We start from the raw sequence: 13,373 nt of genomic DNA on the forward strand, positions 1-13,373 counted from the left end.
AACATCTATGGAAAAATTAAATCAAACAACTTCTGGTAGTAGTACTGTTTTCAAAAATTACCATTTTTTTTGTTACATGGTCAGGTTGGGTTTCGCAAAATAAAATGGCATAAAACAATACGATCGTCCAAATGGAATGTAATCGGACAGGCAACCCAAATAAATTAGTAATGGGAACTCCCCGATACAAAACATGCATCACCTGGGTAATTTCCCTACTTATACTGGCTTAGGTCAATCCTGCGGTATTTCCAATTACACTTTGAAAACCTCCACTGCTACAGAGACGTAAAGTCACCAAAATTAACTTACGTATATGTGTGGATGGCATTAGATCTCCGTGTTTATATTTACCGCCACACTACCTAGCCAACGTTGAAGTGTGAACAGCTCATACATAAAATCGCTGGTATAATTTAGGGTATATTTGATTGAATGTTTTGATTACTAAAATCAGCAAGTTACACTAAAGGTCTTTATCAACATTGAGAAGAGTATTAAGACAATCAGTACAAAGTTGCCAGTTAGTGCTTAAAATGGAAAAATGACTCGTTTGTTTACTAACAAGAGTAGCACCGCCAACTGGAGTACGGGAGATAACACTTGATGAAAAACCTGTGCAGTGTTATAAAGGTAAGTCTATACTGTAAAGTCACAGTGTATGGTCTCCGAATTATATAAATAATTATAGGGTTCCGTGGTTGACATTTTTTAGGTATTAGTTTCGGTCATCCAGAGAATCGGTCAATTTATAGTAATACATCGGTCTTTCTCTCGCAGTTTTTAATATGCATTTCGTAATGTTTAGACAATTCTAAGACATTTTTCTAATATGATAATTCCGCCGGAAATTAAGGATAACTGATATCTTAGTTTTCAATATTATTAGATTTCCCAAGTCTCAAGTGTCGCCATGATTTGTTTAAATCTGGCACCGGTCTTTATTTTATATTAGAAATATGTTTTTCCTGTGGTAATTGGTGAGTTTCGAAAGAATTTGATGTTCATTTCCGCCGGAAATCACTAGTTAATTTTTCTAGATACACCCCCAGCCCCCCCCCCCCAACCTCCCAACAATCTTAACGGAAAAGTTGGAATTTTTTGGGGTAATTATATAGGACTAACCCGCGAGCGAAATTGAATAAAAACAATTATAAAAACGCTGGATTTTTATTGTTATATTACAGTGGACACTTGTAGTTTGTGGAAATATTAAAAAAAAATATTTTTAAAATAAACGTTATTTAACATTTGTACGTTTGAAGAACAGACCTAACCAACCAAACCAAACAAACCTACCTACCTAACCTTACCTAACTTCCCCGGTATATTAAACAGAAAGCACTTATTATAATATGGTGAAATTTCTGGACGCGAGATGATATGGCCACATCGGCGCTATGCAGCTGGAGGGTTTGTCCTATAATATATTAACCTTTTTTTTTCTTCAGTAACTCACATACATAAAATACCACCAACCCAACCCAACCCAACTTAACCTACCTAACATCCCCCCTGGACCCCCCTTTGTTAATGCCCCCACATCTTGGACAAAGAATGTTGTTCGGTAATACACTGCATTTTCTACAAAAAGAAATAGCCTCACAATTTTTCTGTTGAAACTCGCAATTGACATAAAATAATCTTCATCACAATGTCGGCACAGCTCTTCAACTTGTTCAGCCATATCTGGTATTCAAAATTAAAAAATGACACATGGTGACCATACAAATTTTTCGGAGGAGTATTTGCGGTAAATAATTAATTTCTTCACATACAAAGCACGCAGCGACCTCATTTTAGTGACATATGATAAGTTTTTCACTGTTTTATTCAGTAATTGACGAGTTGACGGTTCTGGGTAAACATAAGAAATACACTCGGCTATGTTCGTAGTGATACGGTATATATAACTTGGAATAAAAGTTTAAAGTCCTGCTATAATAGTCGAGATAAGTTTATTTCTCTAGAAACAGGGTCACCATTTGCAATGATGTCACCACCTACCCCGCTGATGATGCACGGATGAGATATGAGTCAATTGAGAAGTAATGACATTGTCTTGACTTTGTTTGAGAATTCCTGATGCTAGGTAAACATGAAAACATAGTGCTCTTGTTGTTTTGATGATTCACTAATGAACCACTAGGATATATCAACATTTATATTAATTAATGGGTAAAGTTTTACTGTAACTGCCATAAAGTATTTTGATGTTTAGATTCGAGACAGGCTATGTTGGGTAAATTTTAAGTTTTGGTCATCCCTGTACTTAGACATGAAGACTTATGGTTAAGCTAATCTTATAACTTATAATATAACATCATACCTAACCTAACCTAACCTATGATCTGTATTTTCTTATGCGATAGAAAAATGTTTTGCGACAAATCCGATAGAGATAATTTGTCTTATTGTTTAAAGTGCTTAATCCCATAGTTAGAATCTTAAGGTTCCCCAGATGACCAAAACCAAAATAATACCAATACTGTTTAGGATGTTTTACTATGAAATTTGTAGGAGGGGCAGCTAATATCTATTGAATTAGTTAATGTACTTAGTAATATTTATATATTCAATATAGCATTACTGTGTTCTACAGTAAAGCACAATTAATTATCCAATAATATTCATTTAGAGCTGATCAGCCGAGAAAGTTGGACAACTACTTCCAGGGTTCATCAAGGCAGATGAAAGAAATTTACCAAAAGTTGATGTCTTTATGATTGTAGAGTATTATCAAGAACTCCGCCATCCACTATGAAGCACGTTAAATTACTTCTGTCATCTGATCATCTCAAGCCCATCCCCTGGCCATGGTCATCCCTAGTCCTTCCACAACATTAAATATAGACATCAATGATAAAAACTTACATTTTCCAGACATGAAATACAGAACAGTGATGAAAACTTCCCTGTTGGAGTTATCGGTCTTTTGCATCATTTTGGCACCTAGCAAGTAAACACACACGAGGATACTTGAGCAGTAATTTATTTTAGCCTAAAAATAAGGTATGCCTGTGTATACAGGTTGACAACCCTTTATCCGAAATTCCGAAAACCGAAAAGCTCTAAAAACCGAAAGTTTTTTTTTTTTTTTTACAGGGATTATTAGCCCACCCGGGCACAGGTCACTGACCCACATCGGGGCCTGGGGGGCGAAAATGTAATAGTAATAATAATTATTCATAGTAAATAAAATTTTTAATAATTATACACCAAAATAAAATAATAATGATTACAATAATAATAATAATAATAATAATAATAATAACAATAATAGTAAAAATAAAATATAATAATAATATTAATAATAATAATAATAACAACAATAATACTGTAATAATAAAATAATAATACAGTAAAGAAATACAAGAATGAAAAAAAGATCAAAAGTGAGAAACACGACCTAGACCTATGAATTATTATTATTATTATTATTATAATTTTTATTATATTTTAGACCCCCAGGCCCCAATGTGGGTCAGTGATCTATGCCCGGGTGGGCTAATACACATAAAAAAAAAAACCTAACCATTCTGAAAACCGAAAAATTCCGAAAACCGAAAAATTCCGAAAACCGAAATGCCTCTGGCCCCAAGGATTTCGGATAAAGGATTGTCAACCTGTATTAACATTGTATATGGACACAAGTCCTGTAATTTTGCTGGTAAACAACACATAATAATGGATTTACACCACAGCTGGCTGCCTCTATGCTCCCTCTCTGCAGTTCGAGGGAACCAGTGACGTCACAACCAATCACAGAGCTTTTCACAGTCATGTGACTTTTTAGCAACTTTAACCCTTAATGTTTTACACTTTTTGGCCTAATTTACTTAAAAATATCATTACCATTGTGAATTTAAGCATTTTCTTTACCCATTAACCTGCCGTCTTACAAAAAAATTCTAACTGTCAACTCGTCAATTTCCTTCATCCTTCATGCTTTACCCACTACAGGTAAGAAAAAATACTACTAATTATACTAAAAAGTTGTTGCCTCTTAAAATACATACTATGTAAATGATAACATGGAAAAAATTAATGAAATCGAACAACTTCTCGTGGTAATGCTGTTCTTAGATATTTCCCTATATAGGTATTTAAATTTATTGTTCAACAGTAAATATTGATATTTGATTTAGGTATGTTATTATATGTACTGTACAATGAACTTAAGTTCTCGGGTCATTGTGAGAGGAAGGTGAATCGGGCAATGAAACTAGTAGGTCTTAAAGGATCATTTAGATATCTGTACGGTCCGTCGCTCGTCACGATCTTCAAGAGTGAGGTACTTCCCCGTCTGGAGTATTGTCACCCCGTCTGGTCCTCGAGCTCTAGTATGCTAGAGACTGTCAATTGATTGAAAATGTACGGAGTGCCACCAGACTGGTGCCTGCTCTATGGAACCTCAGTTTCCCAGAGAGATTGGACTGCCTCCAACTACCTAGCTTATACTACAGATGGGAGAGGAGCGACTTAATCGAAGTGTATAAACATCTCGGGGGGGGGGGGGCATTACTCATCGAATGTACATACCTGAAGCTGACCGACGTACGCTCCACAAGGGGTCACAGCTCAAGGTTGAAAAAGCCACAAGTCCAGAAAACTGTGAGGGCAAATTTTTTCGGAGTGAGAATTGTTAACTCGTGGAACAATTTGCCAGAGACCTTTGTGACGGCACCGAGTGTGAGCTCATTCAAGGCCAGACTTGACCAACACTGGAGCAGGTTCCGATGTATTCAGGAGCCAGTCACTGCCCTGTATTTGCCAACAGTGCATATCAGAGACATGAATGACCGCCCAAGTGGCTAACGAGCCGATCAGTGGCAAAGAGGATAAAAGTAAAGTAAAATATGGGTTTTAAGTGATATAGTGATTATAATTATTATATTTGCTATGGGCATTAATATTTGGGTTGGTGAATCTCGTTACATTATATTGTTTTGTTAAATGTGCTGATTATGAAGCAGCTGAAATTTAAATTGACGAATTTGTCAAAATAATATCTGTTGAAAACCTTGGTCCTGAACAAATTTACAATGCTGATGAAACAGCTATGTACTGGCGCTATGTTCCTATAATTGTACTGTACTAGAGTATTTATGGACTATATTTATCCCATGATTTCATTTACCAAATTATTACTGTACAAATAACCTGTAATACTATTTATAGTCTTTATTTATCCCACTCATTGTGAATATTCATAAGGTTTGTTGAAGAAATATTAATGTGTTTGCTTACAGGGTGCCGCCACAGACCCCGCTAGGGTGTTACCATAATATACGGTATATGTAGCAGCTCCTCCCCGACTTACAACCACTCACACTTACGACCTGCTTCAGTTGTACCAAAATTTTGTCAAATTACGTATTTTCAAGTCCCAACGTCAGTACACAGAGAAAATTTTCGTTTGTATTCACTTTAAAACGGCTGGCAGGCTTAAAAGTGAAAGTTTTTTGGTGCTGAGAAGAAAAAGAGACACCCATTTTAGATTTCCTATGTATTATTTAAGCATTTTCGACTTAGGACCTGAATTTGGGTCCCTAACCCCGTCGTAAGTCGGGGAGGAGCTGTTCTACCATTCTGAAAACCGAAGAATTCCGAATTCCGAAACACATATGGACCTGTATTTGACCGTGAAATTTGAAAAAAAAGGGGGTAGTAATAGAGGTACCCACGAATGTATGAATGAATGTGAATTTTTATTTAGGTAATTATCGCAACTCACCTGTACTGTATACACAGTACAGTTACGTGTACATGTATAAATTTGTTTTAATACTCTTACAACTTGAGTAATGGAATAAAAAAAATTGGTATGTATAATATTTATTTAGATTTCTTGCAAGATGTGGATATTTAACAACTATCATCCTATTTTAGGTAAAAAATGATGCTAAGTTGTGGTGTAAGTCGACTCATAGTTCGTCACCTGAGAACAGGTGTTGCCAGCACTGCTCAAGTCCCCCAAGTGTGTATTGTTGGTAGTGGTCCAGCTGGCTTCTATACTGCTCAACAAATACTAAAGGTTGGTTTACTCATGTAAAAATTTTAACCTTTTTGTGATTATTAATTTACCAAATACCCTACTGTAGATTTTGTCTTGCTGTATAATTCTCATATAGCAGTGTTTTAACTTGGTTCTATATGTACTGTATATAAATTACAGTATAGTACAATACTTTACTACTATTTCTCCTTAGAAAGTTGCAGTACTCATGTTCATTGTTCGTAATGAAGTGTTGAACAGGTATTGCATTTTACGACAATATTTCCTAATTACATGATAACCACATACTGTACAATAGTTTGTTTTATTTCACCTTTAAGCCTTTCTTGGCTATAATATGGTGACCAGAATCTAAAGTGCACACACACACATTCTCATTATTTATTCATTATTACAGCTATGGTAGATGTGTTCTGATATGGAGTATTCCTCTCGCAACCACACGTCACAAACTCGATCATAACTCATCAACTTAAAAGAAAAATGTTTCTTGTTGAATAACCAAGATCTCTCTATGTTTAACATGCAAATATTGGCAAGTGTGCACAATTAGATTATAACTATTTTTTTAGTTCACTATGTCTTTTATATTTTCAGAGCCATGCAGCAGCACAAGTTGATATGTATGAGAAACTGCCAGTTCCTTTTGGCTTGGTTCGCTATGGAGTTGCACCAGATCACCCAGAAGTGAAGAACTGCATTAATACCTTCACCCAGACTGCTGCTAAAGACAGATTTACATTTTTGGGCAATGTTGACATTGGAAGTGATATTACTTTCAGCCAGTTGAGAGAAGCTTATCATGCTGTTGTTCTGGTAGGTATGAAATGTGCAGAATTATCTTTTAGGTACTGTACTGTAATATGAGAAATTACTGAATACAGTTCAGAACCTGTATTTTCTTTTATGATCAACATTTTATTTGACAGCTTCTGTGATTAAGAGACTTGCTTAGGTTGGTAACCATGCATGTACTGTAAGATACTCACCTGTTCTTCAGGATTTCAGTTTTAAATATTTATGAATAAAGTCTTTACTTTAAATTTTATGAATAGGAATACAAGGGTGTACAGGTATCCATTGTTTAACGATCGTTTACTTTGTGATATTTTGGTTTTGCGATTTAAAATTTTTAACACCCAATGATGTTTAATGATCTGCAATTTATGGTTTAATCCACAATTATCAGGTCACTAGGTACTGACCCTACTAATCTTCAAAAACACCGCAGCAGTCGGTAGTCAGGTCAGATTAAATATACTAGGGTAAGCTCCCTAAATAACTGTGATCTCAAAGCAATGCTTCCATGCCAAAGTCCCTGCACACCCTGAATATTCTGTGTGAACAAGCTTATCCCAAGACTTCAGGTAAGTAGAGAACAAAATCTCACAAGGTGCCTGGGATTCCTGAATCAAGGTTTCATTTATATAATATATGTAATTTCTCGCAATTTATTTTACCATTTCTTTGCTTTTCAGGCATATGGCGCTGCACAAGACCGAGCATTAAACATCCCAGGAGAGTCTTTGCCCAATGTATTATCTGCCCGAGAATTTGTGGGTTGGTATAATGGTCTACCTGAAAATGCAGATTTGAAGGTTGACTTGAATGTAGAATCGGTTGGAATTATTGGTCAAGGGAATGTTGCTGTGGATGTAGCAAGAATTTTACTCACACCTGTAGATATATTAAAGGTTAGTCTGATGTTAAAATACAATATAATTTTTAATCAAAGCTTTCATACTTCTTTTTAAGTCTTATACTATACAGTATTCATGTTAAACCACATAATTTTATCATAATAACTGAAAAATTTAGTGACCGGTAATATGTTTTACACACTCGCTTATTTTCAGTTTAACATGCAGTCGTTATTTCCAGACCATTGTACAGTGGGGTATGCTATAACGAGTCTAATTGGTTCTAGAACCTCGTTCGTTATAGCATTAGTTCGTTATAGGATTAATCCGTTCCAGGCCCCCAAATACAACCACTTAACACTGAAAAATTTCTGTGGAAATTGTAAAAAGTACGGTACTTTATCTTACCTTAGTGTTGTTAGTATGCAGGACAGGAGGCAGAGGAGGAGGGGGGAGGAGAGAATTATGGAGAAGAGGTGGAAGGAGAGGAGTCATCCTTCCTAGCCCTCTTTGATGACTGTCTTACAGGCACTTTGTCTGTTTATTTATAATTTCTTTCTTAGTTTCAAGGGTTATCGGCTTTCTTACTCGCTTTTGACGATTCATTGTTACAATTGTACGCTTGTATAACAAAATAGTTATAAAAATAACACGAATTTCCACATCAAAAGACGAAATTTCAACAAGTTCAGTGGTGCACTGAGTACACAATGAACCAATATGGCGCCTGACGCTCTTTATGTGAGCCGCGGTACAACAATATTCATGCGCCAGACGAAATAGTCCTGTATTCATCCGCGTTCGTTGTAGGAGTTGCGTTCGTTATAGCATTCTCAATTTTATAGGTAAAACCGTTCGTTATAGGAATATTCGTAGTAGAATCCGTTCGTTATAGCATACCCCACTGTATTAATTTTTTGGATGCCACTGTAGAATCAACGGAGTTTCATGAAAAGATTCCATTCTATTCCCAAATTAATACAGTCCACCTGACTCTTGCTTTATGGTTGAGTTCTGTGACAACACAGCATAATGGAATCCTCATATAGTGAATACTGTACTTAATCTTAAGGGGAAAATAAGGATATGTTCCACAACTGCTAAAAGTCAACAGTAATGCTATAAGAGTTGTGGAAAATCATTACAATACTCTAATGTGGGTTAGAAATTAAATATAATGTAGTATAAAACTATAAACTAAGACATGTGAAGAGCATGGATGTTTGTGTGGAAAGTGTGTGTGTGGAGTTGCTGACTCACCACTCCAGCCGCCTCCTGTGACATCACATACAGCGCAATAGACACACACACACACACACACACACACACACACACTGTGCCATATTTCACAACCATTTCTGGAGCATTAATGCTATAAAAGTTGTAGAAAAATCATTAAAATACTCTAATGTGGCTTAGAAATAAAGATACAGTAGAAAGTCGATATAACATGATATACGTTCCAAGAGAGGTCGCTTTAAACTGAATTCGCACTAAATCGAAGTGTTGTTTCAATGGAATAAATTAGTTTGGTACTTGAGAGAAACACAAAATACTAAAAATACTGAGAGTCTACCCAGTTGCACCTCAGCCCATATCCTAGAATAAACAAAATATTGTTTTTTTGTAGTATTATGTTAAAACAAACTCATAAATCAACACGGCTAAAATAATGGGACGCAAAATGGTCTGTTTACTAGTGATCAGCTGATGTGAGAAGGTGGTTGCCTGGTGCTACTCGCCCCCTATTTACGATGGGGTTAGGTTCCTGAAAAATGCATCACAGGCCAAAATATTGTAAATCGGGAGCATTATAACATGGTGTTCAATGGGATACAATCCTAGCCAGTCGTACACCCATGTGTATCGCTGAAAGAAAGAAAGGAAAAAAATCCTTCTCTATTAATCTACCTAAAACAATTAAACACTAACCTCATCATTAAGCACACGCCTGGTTGTCATTACATGTCCCCTGCGAGGTTAAGGGGTCACTTGAAGGTAGAGCCGAGATGTCACTCTGACTCCCACAGCCTCTGGAGAGTCTTGTGCCGCTTCACCTCCAGAGACAGTTTTTCTGGCTGCCTTGGCCTTCCCAGACATTTTCAAAGTTACTGCTCACTTCACATTCACAAAAAACAGCAGAAACACGGGACAGTCCAACTTGGCGACCTACCAAGTCCATATACACGTTCACTTATGCACACATACACACCCACGCTTTTCTTTATTCTTATTTTATAGCAACATTCCGTCTCTACAGATATACTGTACTGTACTGTAAAAATTATATTACTATTTAATTTCTATTAAGCTGTTTTATATGTACTGTACAGTGTTTGACTAAAATTTAATTTAATGTACAATACAGGTATTGTTTAGTGAAGGAACAGGGAACTTAGTTAGGTTTTGACTAGTGTTGTCCGCAGCCATAGAACCTAACCTAACCTAACCTAACGGTTGGCAAGGGACTACTGTATGTCTCATCAATCTGAAACCCCCAAAACTGGTAACAAGAGTTTTGATATCACATGACAAGGGCTATTGCCACTGGCACCATTTACATGGACACAAGTGATCTATGAGTTGATGCACACAATAAGTTTGAATATTTGAAGTTGTTAATTTAACTTTTCCCATCAAAAATCCAGGCAAGCAAATTTCATCCAAAAATTTGTCAGGACTAGTAAATATTCCACATAATTTGCACAGCATGCTGAAGGGTTTTCTTTTAGTTTTGCTGTAGTATACAGTATTTGTTAATTTATTCGCCTGTTACTTGAGGATAGAATTCTGAATGGCGTCATTATCATATATATTTTTAGGTACAACATTTTTGAAATAATTATTTAAATCTACTTTGTAAAAAAAAAAATAGAACTAAATTTCTGACTTAACAACTGTACAGTATTTATTTGCATTGGAAATTCTGTTGATTAAAGTTATAGTACAGTACAGGTACTGTATGTGCAAAACAATATACAGGTGTACTGTATCATAATTTATGATAAGGTTACATTCCTCCAAACTCTATACCCTGTACTGGTATACTCACTAAAAGATATTCTGCACCTTTATGGGGTTATACAATATGACACACCGGACCAAAAAATCTGGTCATGGCTTCTGTCGCAGTGATTGTTGCAGATAGTTTCAGAGCCAAGAATACAGACTGTTTTTTTAGTGAGTTTACATGGTAAACCAAATTATATAAACCCTACACTGATTATCATTATGGATAAATAAGATATATTCCAGGAAAAAGATCTCCAAAATATAGTAAAATGACACTGAAACACAATTGTATGTATGGGTTAAAAATGCAGTATGAATAGACAAAAATTTAATAAATCATCATGGTGTTGAGCAGTATATTATGCTCGTTTTGATCTTTTACCGACATACAGTACTCGGCTCCTGGACTAGACAGAACACAGACCAAGATGATAGATCCGGTGGTGAACTAGTTTAACGCTTCATTAAAACTCCTATTCAGAAAGTCGCTGGATCAATAAAAATGCTTAGGGACTGGAAATTAGTCATCACCCCAGTTTGCAAGAAGGGTAGATAAAGTCCAACAGGAAATTATAGACTGATCAGCTAACATAAACATAAGTTTCCTAATACTGTACTGTACGTACAAGCTCTTTGAGAAAATTTTGAGGATGCCATCATCAAACACCTCGCCGAGCACAGTCTAATCAACACATCACTACGTGGATTCATGGAGAAAAAATCTTGCCTGGCAAACCTACTCATTTTCCTTAAAATGGTAACACTGTGAACCAAGGTCTAACAGTGGTTGTGTTTTATTGGGATTTTTCTTAGGCATTTGATTAAATTACATCTCAATTATCCAGGTAGACTGAGGGCCCTGGGACTGACAACTCCTCAGACAAAACACAATGGAACGAATCTTAGACATTTAAAAAAAACCAATTTGTGACGTCATGCGCCAAGAGAACACGGCTTCAAACTCGCAAAGATGTCATCCAGGACAAATAAAAGGATTTACTTATTCAAACAGAGGGTGGTAGACCTATGGGAACAGTCTACCAGGTCTAGCTCTAGAAACGAGATCATTACTGGGCTACAAAATAACCATGTTAAAGACTTTCCAAGAACAATGGAGGGATCCTACACAGGCCACTGGCCCTCTTCCCTTGTCAAAGCCACCTCTAGTTTGGATGGCCATTGAGTAAATTAGGTAGGTAGGTAGGTAAACTTGTTCCATGTTCTCCATCAAATCTAATCTATGATAGTTGCACCTATATTTGTCACACACTTCTTACTTGCCTTGATTTTATCTTTCCGAGATAGACCTAAAACTTTATCGATGGTCACCGTCTTTTCACCAGCCTCAATATGCTTTATCACTTCCAACTTAACAAATTTTTGCAGCTTTGTTGGGTTTATCACAGAATATTACTGCTCCTCATTTTATGTGCTGGTTGTTTTCCTGATATCTCTATAGAGGGTAAATCACTTTGAAAATGTAAGAAATTGCTGAAGAAAATGTAAGAAATTGCTGAATAGTTTTGTTGAAGAATGGCTTGTAAAGAATTTTGTTATGACATGCTGTAGCCAATTAAACTTTTTGAATATTTATAACATTTACTTAATTTAGAATTAATGGATAATTAAAATACTTATTTCCAGCCAAAAAAAAAAAATTAGTAGTACTGTATAATGTAAAAAGTATCATAAAATGAAAAAGAAAATCATAACTACAAATAAAGGTGTTAATTAATTACTGTCATAAAACTGAAATTTCAAATAATTTTCATAGATCAAGGTACACTCGCAACAAAAAGTATCGGTGCATACTGTAGTGTGAACAATTTGAGACCAGTGACGATAGGTATTGGGAAAGGCGAGTTGTTCCAGCCGTGTGTTGGCAGCCCTGTAATCCTGCTGAGCAGCCACTATGGCCTGGTCGAGTGAAACAACCCGTTATAAATAAGGTCGGGAAGTGATAAATAGACATTATGAAATATGAGGAGCTCCCTGTTAACAAAATTATTTGTGATACTTGTGAATATTGCCACTTTAATTTTTGCTACAAATAAACCACTCAACCTGGTCGTCCTGAGAGGTGGTGCAGTGTGGACGGCCGCTTCGAGACCTGTCGTCTGTAGCACCAGTTTCGAGGTATCGCCGAATCCATCGTGCGGCGGTGTTCCTGTGGACACCAACCCGCCGGCTAATATCTGTGACGCTGAACCCTTCGTTATGAAGGGCAATAATAGCTCCTCGTGTTCTCTCTGAGGTTTTCATGTCGTCTGGCATGTGTAGATCTCTACTGCTTCATATTGCCTCTGTTTTATACCCACGTTCACTGAGACCGAACTCTCGCTCATTATTCAGTCAACACAAAGCAACAATCCAAAAAGAGGAAACAAACACACTGATTGTCAGCCATATGGCAACACCTAGTGGGGGGGGGGGGTTATGAGGGTACACTTACCAACCTTCCCGACATATCGCAGTGTACAGTTAACCCTCACTTTACGCGGTCCCGCATTCCGCGTTTCCAAGTTTACGCGGTGCCCTGCCGGAACCCAGGATGCTCACATTCCGCGGTGCGTGTACCCCTTTACGCGGAGAGCGGCTGGCGAGCCGCGCCATTTTTGGATCCAAACCTTCCGCCATCCGCCATGTTGTGTAAGCTGCGCGAACATGGTGCGCACAAGGTCGCCCAGTCATCAAAACATTAC

The 13,373-nt window shown here is 36.7% G+C and overlaps 1 protein-coding gene across 1 annotated transcript; it reads left to right on the top strand.

Annotated features, from left to right (window-relative positions):
- Positions 1 to 407: 407 nt before the first annotated feature.
- On the top strand, positions 408 to 12,541 carry LOC121857993 (NADPH:adrenodoxin oxidoreductase, mitochondrial-like). The gene is made up of 5 exons (XM_042354226.1): positions 408 to 633; positions 5,893 to 6,037; positions 6,617 to 6,835; positions 7,498 to 7,713; positions 11,517 to 12,541. The coding sequence occupies exons 2-5, from the start codon at positions 5,900 to 5,902 to the stop codon at positions 11,523 to 11,525; spliced, it is 582 nt and encodes a 193-aa protein (XP_042210160.1). The 5' UTR covers positions 408 to 633; positions 5,893 to 5,899; the 3' UTR covers positions 11,526 to 12,541.
- Positions 12,542 to 13,373: the final 832 nt, after the last annotated feature.

Source organism: Homarus americanus, unplaced genomic scaffold, assembly GCF_018991925.1.
Source record: "Homarus americanus isolate GMGI-L3 unplaced genomic scaffold, GMGI_Hamer_2.0 scaffold36570, whole genome shotgun sequence".
NCBI lineage: Eukaryota > Metazoa > Arthropoda > Malacostraca > Decapoda > Nephropidae > Homarus > Homarus americanus.

What these genes read in the sequence shown, in the direction of transcription:
- LOC121857993 (XM_042354226.1), top strand. Translation starts at nt 5,900, where the DNA reads ATGATGCTAAGTTGTGGTGTAAGTCGACTCATAGTTCGTCACCTGAGA. An exon ending in CTGCTCAACAAATACTAAAG is followed by an intron (nt 6,038 to 6,616) that starts GTTGGTTTACTC and finishes TTATATTTTCAG; the next exon opens with AGCCATGCAGCAGCACAAGT. An exon ending in CTTATCATGCTGTTGTTCTG is followed by an intron (nt 6,836 to 7,497) that starts GTAGGTATGAAA and finishes TTTGCTTTTCAG; the next exon opens with GCATATGGCGCTGCACAAGA.